This window comes from Acomys minous, assembly GCF_964271855.1.
Source record: "Acomys minous genome assembly, chromosome: 14".
In the NCBI taxonomy this organism is placed as follows: Eukaryota; Metazoa; Chordata; class Mammalia; order Rodentia; family Muridae; genus Acomys; species Acomys minous.
Genome location: NC_140496.1, coordinates 19,386,807 through 19,402,486, shown reverse-complemented (window position 1 = coordinate 19,402,486; position 15,680 = coordinate 19,386,807). Strand labels below are relative to the sequence as shown.

The 15,680-nt window shown below is 52.3% G+C and overlaps 1 protein-coding gene and 1 long non-coding RNA gene across 7 annotated transcripts in view; one reads left to right on the top strand and one right to left on the bottom strand.

Moving 5' to 3' along the window:
• The window catches only part of ZFHX3 (zinc finger homeobox 3), a 277,513-nt gene that overhangs the window by 116,332 nt on the left and 145,501 nt on the right, over positions 1–15,680 (top strand). For all 5 annotated transcript variants that reach the window (XM_084756936.1, XM_084756937.1, XM_084756934.1 and 2 more), the window contains 2 exons: positions 2,223–5,002; positions 9,888–10,384. In XM_084756936.1, coding sequence (XP_084613062.1) covers positions 2,269–5,002; positions 9,888–10,384 — 3,231 coding nt within the window. In that variant the 5' untranslated portion in view covers positions 2,223–2,268. The remainder of the gene's footprint in view (positions 1–2,222; positions 5,003–9,887; positions 10,385–15,680) is intronic.
• Positions 22–13,726, bottom strand: LOC311583413. Of its 2 annotated transcripts, XR_014774495.1 has the most exons (4): positions 8,087–8,534; positions 7,391–7,514; positions 3,001–3,192; positions 22–779 (listed from the first exon to the last, which is right to left on the bottom strand). It is a non-coding gene; the product is annotated as an uncharacterized lncRNA (long non-coding RNA). The 2 variants fall into 2 exon arrangements; XR_014774494.1 differs by lacking the exons at positions 7,391–7,514; positions 8,087–8,534 and adding an exon at positions 13,073–13,726.

Here is a 15,680-nt window from a genome sequence, read left to right as displayed (position 1 = left end):
ATCTATCTGCCTTTCAGAAGTAGTCACCTGCTTGGGAGAAGAAAACAGGTTAAGGGAGGTTTTTGTTTGTTTGTTTTTGTTTTTTTTTTCCACTTTTGTTTTATTTTGTTTTTTAAAGTCCCAGCCCTTTAGCGGGCCAGTTCATGGAGGAGGAAGGAAAGCCAGACAAGCAAAGCCCACCAATTAATTGGTAAATGCTAGCAGGTTTCTCTGGCCCAGCCCAGGCTGGAGAGGAGATTGGCTTTGCTGTCGATAAACAAGTCCCCGGTGCAGCATCAAAGCTGTTCTCCTTTATCAATCGTGGCCTCCCCTTCCCGCATGTTCCTGTAACTTACCAAGCATTTATGACATTGATTTTACAATCGGGCTGTTAACCCTCCCGCCCCTTCAGACCTGCCAACCTTTTTGGCTTGAACTGTCAATCAGGTGTCATCCAGCCAATCAGGAACATCCTTAGAAGAGCCTCGCTAGGTTCTCACCTGTATCCCAGCTAAGCCTTATGGCAAGTCCTGTTTCGTTTGCTGTTGGGTTTGGTTTAGTGTGGGGATCTGTTTCAAATGAACACGCCTTTTGCAAGGCACACAGAACTTTGCCATCACAGAGACTGAGGGTATCAGTGGACAGACATGCATATTCGTGCGAGCTCATAAACCAATCCTGGCACATTCTTCGAGGTGGGGTGGGGTGGGGGGAAGTGATTTCTTCTGAGGCTTCTTCTGTAAGCCTGCCTTCTCCATCTTTTCCCGAGGGGGAGCTGTTGGCTCACTATGTAGTCAAGCCTGGAGAAATAGAAAAAGAGTAAGAAGGGTTGGCAGGAGATGAAGGAGACGAAACCTAGCCAAAAGCCTTGTCTGCCGCCTGTGAGTGAGATAGATTGTAGAGCAGGGGACAGATGGCCTGGGGTCTGTGGGTAAGAGGCTGGACTCCGAGAGATGCCCAGCCACCTGTAGGAGATGTTGCACGAGCCAAAGGCAGCCTGTGATCTGTTGCTCCCTTCCCCAGGGACTTGAGCTCTCAGAGGGCAAGTTCAGCTCAGTAGCACTCGGAAACGGAAAAGCCCCAGGGCTGAAGGACAGCTGCTGGGGTAGCAGCTAATAACAGAGGCAGGTGTGGAAGTGGGGCTTGCTAAGCCCAGCTGCCGGCACTGCCTTTGCTAAGACCACCCCCCCCACCCCCCCGTAGGGAAAAGCCACCACGCGCATGTTGCATGGTGCATGGGGGCTCCCTGCAGATAGGACAGGATGAGGTATTGCTCCCAAAGGGGGCGTCGACAGATTGAAAGCCTGGCCAGTTCTTATCCTTGGTACCTTCATATTTTTCCCATTGTGAAGTCTGCCAAGTTCCAGACAAGGAAGGTTTACTGGTTTGGGGTGGGGGAGACGGGAATTTGGGATGCCTCCTCCTCAGCTCGATGGCCCGAGGGGCACTGGTCTCTTGTTGAGATTTACCCTGTAAGGTTACTGCATGGAGATGGGACTGCTGATGTGTCTGAGACCTGAAGGGGAGGGATGTGGTCATTGGCCCCCTTGGGCCCTTTGCAGGATGTACCTAAGCCTTTAACCTTTGCCCTCTGACCCTTGCAGAGTTCTTGAGCTTATCAAACTTGACACGCAGGCATTGAAGAGCACCTCTGCATCACTGGACACGCCTCAGTTTACTAGTCTCTTTCTGAAGGTGGTCACAGCCTCCTCCCCTCATCCTCACTGATGCGACCCCCACCCCCATTTTGTGATCAGCTAGGATTGACTCTGTGTAAGCTGTCTTTGTGCCGGAGGGACCTTTCTGTGACCTCACTGAGCACTGGAAAGATAACAGGCCTCTTCCGAAGCACTGTGTCTCCCTGCCCAGCTAGCCTCGAAGCCCTGATGGCCTAGAATGAAACAAACAAACAAACAAACAAACAAAAAAAACAGCACCGGGTCTGTCTCTAGGGCTAGAGTGACAGACTGTGTGTTCCTGACCACTTTCCCCATCTCCCATTCACTGCATGGCCTCGGCTGTGTTGTCCATGGTGCTGCTCGCCCTCTCTGTACTGCACTATGCATGCCGGGCCATGTCCCCGCAGGCTGCCCTCTGCCCTGCAAGCTTTGTGTTGTGGGTGTGGACAGAAGCTCCTTAGAGCACCACATGCAAGACCTTAGCCTTGGCCCTCCTAACCTCTTTCCTTTCTCTCTCTCTTTCCCGTCTCTTCCCTCCTCCCCGCCCTCGCCTCTGCCCTTCAGGTCCGATCCGTACTGGGTGCAATGAAAGCTCCACGCAGGCCTTACCATGGAAGGCTGTGACTCGCCCGTCGTCTCGGGGAAGGACAATGGGTGCGGGGTCCCTCAGCACCGGCAATGGACTGAACTCAACAGCACCCGCCTCCCTGACAAACCCAGTAGCATGGAGCAGCCCACAGGCGAGAGCCACGGGCCCCTGGACAGCCTGAGGGCCACCTTCAATGAGCGCCTGGCGGACAGCAGCACCTCGGCCGGGCCGCCAGCCGAGCCCGCCAGCCAGGAGGTCAGCTGCAACGAATGCTCAGCCTCCTTTGCCAGCCTCCAGACCTATATGGAGCACCACTGCCCTGGCACACGTCCCCCGCCACCCCTGCGAGAGGAGAGCGCCAGCGACACCAGCGAGGAGGGCGAGGAGGAGAGTGACGTGGAGAACCTGGCCGGGGAAATCGTCTACCAGCCAGATGGCTCCGCGTACATTGTCGAGAGCCTGAGCCAGTTGGCCCAGAGCGGGGCCACGTGTGGCAGCAGCAGTGGCAGTGGGTCTGTCCCCTCGCTCTTCCTGAACTCTCTCCCTGGGGTGGGGGGCAAACAAGGGGACCCTTCGTGTGCTGCACCCGTGTACCCGCAGATCATCAACACTTTCCACATAGCCTCATCCTTCGGGAAATGGTTTGAGGGCTCAGACCAGGCCTTCCCGAATACCTCAGCCCTGGCGGGGCTCAGCCCTGTCCTGCACAGCTTCCGCGTGTTTGACGTACGGCACAAAAGCAACAAGGATTACCTGAACAGCGACGGTTCTGCCAAAAGCTCCTGCGTATCCAAAGATGTTCCCAACAACGTGGACCTGTCCAAATTCGATGGCTTCGTGCTCTACGGCAAGAGGAAACCCATTCTGATGTGTTTCTTGTGCAAACTCTCCTTTGGGTATGTCCGTTCATTCGTGACCCACGCGGTGCATGACCATCGAATGACCCTGAGTGAAGAGGAGCGGAAAATTCTTAGCAATAAGAACATCTCCGCTATCATCCAAGGGATCGGCAAAGACAAGGAACCCCTTGTAAGTTTTCTGGAACCAAAAAACAAAAACTTTCAACACCCTTTAGTTTCTACAGCTAACCTCATAGGCCCCGGACACAGTTTTTACGGTAAATTTAGTGGCATTCGCATGGAAGGGGAGGAGGCCCTCCCAGCCGTCGCTGCCGCCGGCCCTGAGCAGCCCCAGGCTGGCCTCTTGACCCCCAGCACCCTCTTGAACCTTGGCGGGCTCACCAGCTCGGTCCTGAAGACCCCTATTACCTCAGTCCCCCTGGGGCCTCTGGCTTCTAGTCCTACCAAATCCTCAGAGGGCAAGGACACCGGGGCAGCTGAAGGAGACAGGCAAGAGGTGAGGGATCAGGACTGCTGCTCCGAGAAAGCAGAGCCAGCCGAGGAGGAGGAGGCAGAGGAGGAGGAAGAGGAGGAGGAAGAGGTGGAGGAGGAAGAGGAAGAGGAGGAGGAAGAGGAGGAAGAGGAAGACGAGGGCTGCAAAGGACTCTTTCCAAGTGAGTTGGAGGAACTGGAAGACAGGCCCCGGGAGGAGTCTGGGGCCACAGCAGGTGGTAGCAGCAAAAAGGACCTTGCTCTCTCAAACCAAAGCATTTCTAACTCCCCCTTAATGCCTAATGTGCTCCAGACCCTGTCGCGGGGCACAGCTTCTACTACTTCTAATTCTGCTTCTTCCTTTGTTGTCTTCGATGGTGCGAACAGGAGGAACCGTTTAAGCTTTAACAGTGAGGGCGTCAGGGCCAATGTGGCAGAGGGCAGGAGGCTGGACTTCGCTGATGAAAGTGCCAATAAAGACAATGCCACAGCACCAGAACCAAATGAAAGCACAGAGGGCGACGATGGGGGCTTTGTCCCTCATCACCAGCACGCTGGCTCCCTCTGCGAGCTTGGGGTTGGGGAGTGCCCCTCAGGCAGCGGTGTGGAGTGCCCCAAATGCGACACGGTCCTGGGCTCCTCTCGCTCACTGGGCGGCCACATGACCATGATGCATTCTCGTAACTCGTGTAAGACACTTAAGTGCCCCAAGTGCAACTGGCACTATAAGTACCAGCAGACGCTGGAGGCGCACATGAAGGAGAAGCACCCGGAGCCGGGGGGCTCCTGCGTCTACTGCAAAAGCGGGCAGCCCCACCCGCGCCTGGCACGAGGCGAGAGCTACACGTGTGGTTACAAGCCTTTCCGCTGCGAGGTGTGTAACTACTCCACAACTACCAAAGGCAACCTCAGTATTCATATGCAGTCCGACAAACATCTGAACAACATGCAGAACCTGCAGAACGGGGGAGGGGGCGAGCAGGTCTTCGGCCACACGGCAGGAGCCGCAGCTGCGGCCGCAGCGGCTGCCGCCGCGGCCGCGGCCAACATCGGCGGCTCCTGCGGCGGAGGCGGTGGTGCCCCCTCACCCACCAAACCAAAAACCAAACCCACGTGGCGGTGCGAGGTGTGCGACTACGAGACCAACGTGGCGAGGAACCTGCGCATTCACATGACCAGCGAGAAACACATGCACAACATGATGCTGCTGCAGCAGAACATGACCCAGATCCAGCACAACCGCCACCTGGGCCTTGGCGGCCTCCCCTCACCCGCCGAGGCCGAGCTCTACCAGTACTACCTGGCTCAGAACATGAGCCTGCCCAACCTGAAGATGGACAACGCCGCTCCGGACGCCCAGTTCATGATGGGCGGCTTCCAGCTGGATCCTACGGGGCCCATGGCTGCCATGACACCTGCTCTAGGTGAGGCTAACTCCTTTGGGGCTTGTGTGTTTTTTACCTTAGGGGTTTCACAAGGCGGAGGGCGAAGCATGTGGTAAAATAGGTTGAGGCAGGTCCATGTGTGAGTTGGTTTTGGTTTTATTACCTTCAAGTGTGTGTGTGTGTGTGTCTGTGTGTGTGTGTGTGTGTGTGTGTGTGTGTGTGTGTGTGTGTGTATAAATGTCTCACAATTCATGTTTTTCCTCAGGGATCCCTTGTGCTCAATGTGTATATAGGGGAGATTTTGGGCATCGGACAGAGCTGTGACTGCACTCTGGCTACATAGGGCCAGGATTGAAACTTAAGTGTTGCCTCTAGTATTTGGCTTACGGCCAACTTTTTCTTCACCTCCCCTGTTCTTTCTCTCTCCTCTCTCTCAGTTTGAAAAATTGCCATAATCACGCAAAACTTTTGGGTCCCATTAAATATTTACCGAAACTTACAGGAAACCTGTAGCCGGCCTATCATCTCAATATTTAAACAGGGGCAGCCATCATTTCAATAGGACCCCCACCGGAAGCTGTAACATACCTTACTGAAAGCCAACAAGGCTGGTTCTGGGCCGAGCCAGGAACCAACCACCCAGGGAGGTTTCTTGAGTTGTCTGTGTATTTTTGAGGGTCTTGATGAAAGAGACATGATCTTAATTCTTTCTTATTTCGAATGAGTTGTTGATTAGGGTGGTTGGGAATTAATTAGGAATTAAGTTGCCCTGGGGACGCTGCTGTGAGTCATGTGATAGATGAAGAACTGAGTATGTTGTAAAATTGTCCACCAGAGAAAGCTCAAGTTTTAACAAATAGCAGTTGAACGCTGACTCGTGGTGGTCTTTGTTGCCACAAGAAATAGCGTCTTGGAGAAACGGAGCGGACTATATCCCGACAGTATCAGTCAGCTTTCTGTGACTGTGACACGTGGTTGAGGTGATCAGTGTATAAAGAGAAACGGTTTGTTTTGGCAAGCAGATTTGGAGATTCCAAAGGCAGGCCAGCAGTCCCTATGGCTCTAGGGCCTGGGGCAAGGTGTCGTGTCATGGCGGGAGCTCTTGGTAGAGAGAGCAAGGAAGTGGAAGGGTTCTGTACGACTGGAAGGTTTTCAACTGGGTCCCTCCTCGTGAAGGTGGTTTTCCACCTATCTCCATAATGTCACAGGCTGGGGAGCCAAGTGTTTTAACATACAGGCCTTGGTCAGGAACATTTTTTCCCCCCAAGCCAAGTCTTACTGATTAGCCTGACACATCTAAAATAGAGCCAAGAATATGTGGGCTTTGGGTGCTGAGAACCGTGGGTAATGACCAACTTTTCGAGCAGCAGTTCGACTGTATGAAGGCCAGTGTGATGGGCAGGCTGCTTTTGACCTCACCTGGTGTTCCTTAAGTGGCCCCCAGCCTGACTTCTGTCCCCTGACTCAGCCCTTCTTGAGGAGAGGACTTTTGTTAAGTGGTGTCTTGTGACTGACATGAGAATAAGTAGTTTTCTTGGCGACAAAGTGAGCACATGTCTTTATTTGGGAATGGGTTAGGCAAGTGCCAGGAGGCCAGGTTTCACCGATGTGCGGGTCTCATTTTGTGTGGTGTTACAGGGCTAAGTGTCGCCGAGGAGCTGTGTTTCCAAGCATTCCGTTTGATCTTCTGGCTCTGTGTTTCCTTTTGAATTCATGATATTTGAGTCTTGTTTTCTATTTTGAAACATTAACCTGCTGATCTTTTATGACCAAATGATCTGAAGATGTTTTTGCCTACTGGACTGGTTAACCAGGAAGGCACAAAAACCCATTGTTCTGTTTGTCCCCACAGTGCACCCTGGGAAGGGTGGGTGTTGGTAACTAGTCCTCTGAAGCCCATATCTCCTCCTCCCCTGTCCCTTTCTCTATATCTCTCTCACCAATAGGAATTAGTTCCACCTTTGAAACAATAAAGTTTTGGTAGACCTATCTTCAGAGTAAAACTGGGTATAGCCTCCATATACCAAAGACGTAGAAACGGGGTGAGCTCAAATCTGCAAATCAAGGTATTTTTCAGTTATCTTGAAAATTGCTGCCAACTACTTGAATTCCTCAATTGGAGACATATTTTGTGGGTTTTATATCATCATCATCATCATCATCATCATCATCATCATCATCATCATCATCATCCCTGGTGTCTGTGAGTCCCAGGGCGTCACTGTAGTCCTTAGTGTCACCAGGTTCAGAGGAAACAGGAGAACAAAGCTGTGTGTTCAGACACACAAACAGGAGCCACTTTCTGCCTTAGAGTAGAAAGTTGTCCCTTCCAAGTTTTTTTTTTCTTTCTAGGACATGAGGTATGATTGGGTCCTGCAGTGGTACAGAAAGGACGTTTATGAAATTTATTCTCGTTTACCAGCTCACCGTTCTCATGCCTTCCCTGACAGGACCTTGTCTTTAGTGTTGTCAGATTCTCTGGGAATGCTTCCGTTCTGGAGGACCGAGAGGAGCAGAGGTTCTGGTCTGGGCTGGGTGGACGCGCCACCACCTGTGTACACAGGACATTAAGATTACAACCATGTGAACATCCTCCCAAGCGTCCCTGTAGTCTGGCGCAGCATTGAGGAATGGGCCACTTAAATGGGGCGGTTCCCTCTTTCCCAAGTAATCAGGTAGCCACTGAGCACTTGCTGGGGGGCTGAGGGGGGGGGAAGGGTTAAGAGCCCCCTTTCTTCCTTTGCTTTTAGGGTGTGTTATTTGATCCGTGCCTCTTAAGGCTGTGCTTCTGAGTGGGCTCAGGTCCCAGGGAATCTCAAGTTCACTGAATCTCTTATCATGGGCGCATGGTCTTTCCCAAGGCCCACATAGGGCTCAAGGGGAATGGCCCGCTTCAGTCTTACATGGACAGGCTCCCAGATGCCTGTGGATCAAGTGGGGAGGGGTCATCCAATTCACTAGAGTTGAATTAACCATAGGGACCTGCAGCATCCTAATGGCTTGGCGTTTCTCCAAGGCCGAGTCTTGGCGGGAGTTCTGGCACGCTCTTTGTCCTCCGGACTCTTCTCACCGCTCCTGTGCTGCAGGGCCCATGAAATGGGGGCGGAACAGGGGCTTACTTACTTTCTCTGATTCTTCTGGGGGCTTTTAATGCTCATCCAGACGGTCCAGCAAGTGACAGCGGATTTTTCTCTGCAGAGCGGCATTGTCGACGCACTGCGGTTGCGTTTGAAGAGTGGGGAAGATGTGACGCTTCAGGTGGTTGGCATCAGAAACAAGTGGGCTGCGCTTGTTCCTTGTCTCACCCTCAGGGCAGCTTTTGCTTTAACTGAGCTCTGACGTTTTGTGGATGTTGCTTGTGTTTTGTCCCCCTTAAAGATGGAGTTCTTTTTTTCTTTCTTTTTCTCTTTTCTTTCCCCATTCTTATTTTCTCCCTTGCCCTAAAAAGAATGTCACAGGTACTGCTTTTCTTGATTGAGGGGGCATGTTAAGAAAGACTGAATGTGGGAAGCTTCCTGAACCTCCTGGAATGTATGTGTGGAAGATTTCTGTGGCTTCTTACATTGCCTGGTCTTGCTTAAGTGGAGTTCATACCAAACTCTTCTTTTGTAGTTGAAATGAGCTCCCTCTCCGCCCTCTCCCATCACCATCACCACCATCATCAGTTTTTCCTTTGATGAGCTACTAACTTGAATTCTAATCAGTTATTTAAAAAAAAAAAAAACAGCCCCAGTCAAACCGCATGTAAAAGGTCAAGTTTACATATAAGTCGGAGGGTGGGGGCAGACCTCTCAGCTCCTGTGCATCTGTCTGTTCAAAAGAGAGGTAGAAGCTTAGAAGTTGCTGGTTAGTCTTCCTGAGGACTGGTCCACGTCTAGGTAGTGGAGGGTAGCCCGCTCCCTCCAAGGCTTTCTCATGAGATAGGTAAGAGCTTGCTGCGTTAACTTCCCACCTGTGAAGGTGAGCCTCCTCCTGGGCTTAGGCTGGGTGGGCAGGGATGGCCTGAACATGGATGGGTGGTGCAGAGGGAAAGAGAGGGAGGTGTTAATCAGACCTCTTCTAGGGAGCCTAAGCTGACCGCCCGCCTCCCCCAATCCCCACTCCACCTATAGCCGCCTGCCTCAGTTTGCCTCCTGAGCGTTGATCGTTTTGGTGCTTTTGACCCTTGTCTGATGCAGTAAATACTTGTTCCCATGCACTTTGGGTGGGCTCTCGGGTGAGGAGGCCTTCACAACATGGATGGGATCACCCCCCCCCCCCCCCGCTCTAGAATGCCCCAACCCTGGTAGCGATGGATGCGTCTCTGACCTGTGATGTGGTCCTGTGGGTGGCTAGCTGTGACCCAGTATTTCACGTGATACAGAGGCTTGGAAAAGGAAGATCATCCTAGAAAGGGCTAGAGGTGGGGCGAGCTACTCTGATAGACAGGCTGACAAGAGGGGCACTGGGAACCGGAGGGCTCATGGCTGAAATCTGCGCTGTATAGTTGTGCAGCAGTGTGGCCATCTACATTGGTATTAATGACAGTGAAACCATTCATTTTCTTGCCGTGTGGACAGTAAGGCGGCACCCCCATTCTTAGCATAGCGGGAAGTTTGACTCCTCAGTGATGCTGTAGGTGGATGCTGGGCCTTAGTTTAGGTTCTTGCTAGAGGACTGGTGTTAGGGGCCGCTCTGTTCACTTCCAGTTCTGAGGGTGGGGTGGGGTCTAGAGTTTGAGATTCTGCTCCATCACTCAGGGGACCACGTGCCATAGATTTGTCTAGATGTCCTTTTTCAGAGGATGGAAGGCACAGAGCCTCCCACAGACACACAGAGCAAGAGGATTCTGTTCTCCAGCCGATCCAGCACCTCATGGTGTTTGTCCCCTGTACCATGGCCATGAGGCTGGCTTCTGACTCTCCCCGTCTCTCTCTTCCCACAGTGGGCGGTGAGATCCCCCTAGACATGCGGCTCGGGGGCGGGCAGCTGGTGTCGGAGGAGCTGATGAACCTGGGCGAGAGCTTCATCCAGACCAACGACCCGTCGCTGAAGCTCTTCCAGTGCGCCGTCTGCAACAAGTTCACGACGGACAACCTGGACCTGCTGGGGCTGCACATGAACGTGGAGCGCAGCCTCTCGGAGGACGAGTGGAAGGCCGTGATGGGCGACTCTTACCAGTGCAAGCTCTGCCGCTACAACACGCAGCTCAAGGCCAACTTCCAGCTGCACTGCAAGACGGACAAGCACGTGCAGAAGTACCAGCTGGTGGCGCACATCAAGGAGGGCGGCAAGGCCAACGAGTGGAGGCTCAAGTGTGTGGCCATCGGCAACCCCGTGCACCTCAAGTGCAACGCGTGCGACTACTACACCAACAGCCTGGAGAAGCTGCGGCTGCACACAGTCAACTCCAGGCACGAGGCCAGCCTGAAGTTGTATAAGGTAAGGTCGGCTCCTTGAGACCCAGGCGCACGGTCTCTCCACGGAGTGCAATGGGTACTTGGAAGTGGGGGATGGGGTTCTCGGGAATTTGGGGTGGGGCGGGCTAGTAATCTGTGCTATGATCCTGCTAGTTGCCATCTGACAAACCCAACCTTAAAGGTGTTGACTCCAGTGCCCAATGAAAGGTGAGACGTGTTGATGGCTGAAGGCTCGGGTGTCTCATGTCAGGAGCAGGTTAGTTTTTAGCAGCCCAACGCTGAAAATACTGCGTTGTTCCCTTCTTTGTTGCTGGTCTCTGCTGTAGTCCGTTGAGTCACCGTCAGTTGCTGATGGTGACTCTCCCTTTCTATCCTTAGTCCATCTTTTATTTCTCCTCTCCTGGGTGCTCGCAGAGCGCGTCACGCATCCATCCTGCTCATCCGCCCTGCCAGTAGCTGTACACTAAAGCACCTTCTGCATACCAGCCGGTGTTCTGGAAGCATCAGTGCATAAAATGGACCAACACAAACACGTGGACGTATACACACTCGTATACATGTGTGCATGTGCACATGCCCGCACATATAAATACATATGCACCAGTTTATGCAGATGTGCACGTATGTATGTGCTCACACCCATTTCCCTGTCCTCACAGAGTTTTCTTTCTTTTTGGACAAGATGAGTTACAGACACAACGGGTAGATTACCTGGTAGAAAGCGGGAAGTGCTGTGGAGAAAAAAAAATAGGTCGAGTGAGGGGCTCCTGGTCAGTTTTCTCCCCCAGGTTTCCGTATTTGACACCCCTCTTCTCTGTTTCCTCTCCTTTTCGCCTCTTTCGTTCCTTTTTCCTCTTCCCCTTTCCTCCCCCACCCCTCAGTCCAGAAGGAGGAGGGGCCGCAGATACTGTAAATAGTCCTTTTACTTGCACGGCAGGATTGCTCCAGACGTTCCTATTGATTTTCGCTGGACTTAAAGCCTCACCTTTTCCTCTAATCATCCCATAATGGCTTTACTATGAACAATCAGGTACAAATCGCCATAAATCTCCCCAGCCTCGGTCCACACACCCTCCACTCCCTCCCTCGTCTCTACCCTCCTCGCTTTCATCCTTAGTGTCTTCTCTTTCCTTCTGTACCAGCAAGCGTTCAGTTTCTGCCGACTCTGAGCAGGCGGAGTCTTCCGAGTACCCCTCTCACGGTTGTTGGCGGAGACCCCACGCGAGGAAGACTGCTTAGGGTCCTTCCTTTTCGCTGGTCTCTGCCGGGTTGATGGCTACCGTCCGTTTTACTGTTGCGTGTTCTCAGGGAGCACTATGGATAAGGAGTGATTTCAGAGCAAAGGTAGAAGGGGTAGAATGTTCTGGAAACAACTGCTGATGCCTGCTGTAGTGGGCTGGGATTGGTCTGGATACCAAGTGAGCCACATCCTCTCCACACTGCACATACAAAGCCCTCACCGGGCTGGCATCCTAGAAAGAAAGTCAGGCTCAGCTGAAGAGTGCTACTCACAGGGTCAAGACAACCAGGTGGAAAAACCAGAGGAGACAAGCGGTTCGGAAAGAACCGACAGTCAAGTCCGCACAAAGGATTCCTCCTGGCCATTGAAGGTCATATGCCACTCTGATGAAGGGTTTCGGAGGCATGGCTTTCTTAGATTCTGAAATGCACACAGTCATCACTGAGTCTGCGTGCCCCATCTTCTGTGTGGTCCAGGTCTTGAGGAATGTCAAGCAGCTGAGATTCCCCTTCCCCCCCCCATCCCCCCACCCCCCCGGGGCCCCACCCCCACCCCCACCCCCGCAAATCGTGTCTGTGGATCACACCCTGAGAGTGAGAGTGAGGCATTTTCTGGGGGTGGATGTGGAGGAAACATTTTCAGCCCTGCTTGGCTCTGGTCACTTACGTGCCCGGGGCCTTATTTGTTTTATTTGTTTTGTTGTTTTTCTGTTTGCTTGTTCAAGACAGAGTGATCCTGCTCTTGTTGAAGGCCAGTGCCACAAGCAGACGAGCCCTAAGTCCCGAGACAGAGGGTGGACAGTGGGTGTTATAGCTCTTTTGGCTGGTGAGTCCCTGGAGTGACCAGCCTTGGTGTTTTCAGTATAGCAAAGGGTCAGAAGGCAAAGGTCTTTATAGGCTGGTCTTACTAGTCCTTGGGTAATGAATGCCCCTCTGCTTGCTGACACTCTTTTGAAGGGCACGGGAGCTCTCCCACCCACCTCTGGATGACAGAGCTTACTCGGAGCCCTTTTGTCCCCTCCGTTGTGACTAAGATAAACTTCTTGCCATGGGGGAGGGGGGTGGCTCTCTCTCCCCGGGTTTCTTCAGTGCCCGAGCATTCGGGTGGGGTTTGGAGGTGGTTGGGCCCTGGTGCGGCCCATGGTAATGGAGATTGATTGCATGTTATTTTTCCTCTTGCTAATGTAATCCATTAGCCCGGCACATGCATAATCAGTTTAGAGCACAGTTAACTGGATGTAATCGAGTTCTTTACTGTCTGCTGGAGAAACTGCTCCAGAAGCGGCTGACCTGGGGAGGGGCCCTAGGTGCCCACCTCGCCCCGCCCTGCCTGCCACCCTGGCCTTCTCACCCTGACCCACTTCCTGGCAAACTGATCATGACCAGCCAGGGAAAACTCGAAGTTTTTAGGCTCTGATTTTTTTCTTTTGGAGGCAGTGTGGCATGTATCTCCGAACTGCCCTAGACTCACCCGTGTAGTTGAGGATGGTCTTGAACTTCTGATCTTCCTGCCTCCACCTCCCGAGTTGCACACATTGCAGGTAGGCATCTTCACACCCAGTTTTATGAGGCTCCGGGGACTAGGCAAACACTCCACCAACGAAGCTCTGAGCCACTGAAGTGGGTTGTTGCCTGCCATACCCACTGTACCACTGAAGTGCCTGCGAGTTTGCTCCTCGGTGGATCTCCTTTCCTTCTCCTTTGAGCTAAGCCTTTTATTCTCCCTGTCTTCCTTTCATGTTGGAGGAGACAGAGTCACAGGATCAAGTGACGCAGAAGGGGTTTGTGTCTCATGCTAGCAGCTAGCCAGCTTCCCTGGATGTCATTTGGATTGATGTAGGATTCCCTAATCTGGAAAATCCCCAATCTGGAAGTTGAGCCAAAACATTTGGGGACTGTAGATCCGGCACCAAATCCCTTCGGGCAGCATGTCTAAGATGATGAGTCTTGTGTTTAGATTTCAGTCTCCATCTAGAGACACATTATAAGGTATGTGTGGATATTCCAGAATTAGAAAGGAAAAAACATTCCAAAGTACAAACCACCTGCGTCCCAAGGTTCTAGAGAGTGGATAGCCAGCCTGTATCCATGGGGCAGCACAAGGACTGGGTTTTCTAAAATGTAGGATGACATAGAATTCAGACACAAATCAGAAGAAACCATATTTTCCCCTGTAATTGTTATTCTGCTTATTTTGTGATTTTATATTTTTTAAACATTTATGTATTGGTGTATGCATTCGTGTGTGTGTGTGTGTGTGTGTGTGTGTGTGTGTGTGTGTGTGTGTGTGTGCGCTCTTATGGGTGCAAGCATGCATATGTATGTGTGTGTGCATGTATGTGTGCATGTATGTGTATGTGTGTGTAGAGTTTGAGGGAATTCATTCTCTTCCAACATATGGATCCCAGGGATCAAATGCAGGTTGACAGGCTTGGTGGCAAGCAACTCTACCCACTGAGTCACCTTAGCTTCAGTGACAAATTTTAAAATGAGTTTGTGAGTTTGTGTGATGGGCCAGGGCATCTGGAGAGCTATCAGATCCCTTTTCCCTTCCTCTGGATGCCCGGGTGGCTCCTGCAAGGTGCTCATGGTGAAATCCCTGGCTTCTGTTTTAACCAGTGGCTGCCTCTGGTCATGCATCTAACTGATGAGACAGTCAACTGACTGGGGTTGGGCTGGCCTTACCGCCTGGTCTCTGCCTTCTGTTTTGGGTTGGCTTCCTAGGCTGTCAGGGAAGTGTATTCTGGAACAGAGTCCTCCCTCACCTGGGCTCAGCTCCAAAACCCATTCACACCTTTTCCTGCTTTCCTGTGTAAATACACCCCCGTCTCCTCCCATCCTCCCATCCCTCCCACTCACTCAGGTGTGGGGTGCCCTCCCAGCTCATACTGACAGAACCTGTCCCCCCACTCTGTCCTCTTGGGAGAGAGTAGATTCTGAATCCGCAGGTTAGCCTGTGTTCTCCTGGGCCTACCTTGCCTTCATGGTTGTAGTGTGTCAGTGATGAGCTCGGGGCTGTATGTTGTCTTTTCTGGCTGGGGAAGCAGGAGAGCAGTTGGAGTCCAAACACACCTGCCAAGTCTTAGAACCAGCAGTGTAGTGAAAACACATTGATTCTAACAGACGGATTAAGACCCCCCCACCAGAACCTGTTACTCAGGCTGTTCCCAGCTGAGGTACGTTTGATTGGGCTGAGACCCCAGGTTTCATGGCAATCTTAAATTACGGCAGGGACAGTTGGTTGCCTCCCCAGCTCAGTGTCAGGGCTGAGTATGAGCCGCCTGGGGCTGGTTCGCTGAGAAGCCAGCATCTGAGCCCCCTGTACTGGGCTAACGTAAGGGGGAAGGAGAGATGCTGATTTCTGATACCAGGAGAGCACACACAGTCCAGTTGTGCATTTGGTGGACGGATGGTCCTCCTGCCCCTTCTGACCGTCAAACAGTGCGGAAGGACAGACGAACAGTAGCACTCCGCCTTCTTCCTCCATCCTTTATGAGTTAGTTGGGTCTCATTTCCGGAGCGGAGTCATGAAGCCGTGGCACGGTGGATGGACAAATCAGAAGATGTAGATGTAAAACACTCATAAAGGTTTTCACACGGAATCCACATCCTTGGGGGCGGGGCAGGAAAGGCTCTTCAGAACACAGCTGCACCCTTAATGCCCTTGGGGGCTGCCTGGTGGCCTGTGCCTTGTTCTGACAGCAAGGAGCGTAAGTCCTCTGGGGCAGCTCCCGTTCTACCATCCTGGCTGGCGTCGGAAGCACAGGTATCACGCGGCTTCTGCGTCATGTGACTCAGGAGCCAGTTTCTTCTGACGTTTCCTATCATGTAGACTTTATATTTTATTTTTCAAACATTGATTCAAACATGTCTCTGTTGCCTTGGCTTTCCTGAACTGGCTTTGTAGACCAGGCTAGCCTCGAATTCACAGAGATGGGCCTGCCTCTGGCTCCCCAAGTGCTCTGAGCTCTGTGGGGAGCTGTCTCATAGCATGCTGACGGGGCCTGTGTATCTCTCTTAACATTTATCTTTCAGACTAAATGGTTCTCAGATAATTTCTGGGTGATATAGAAGTTCCC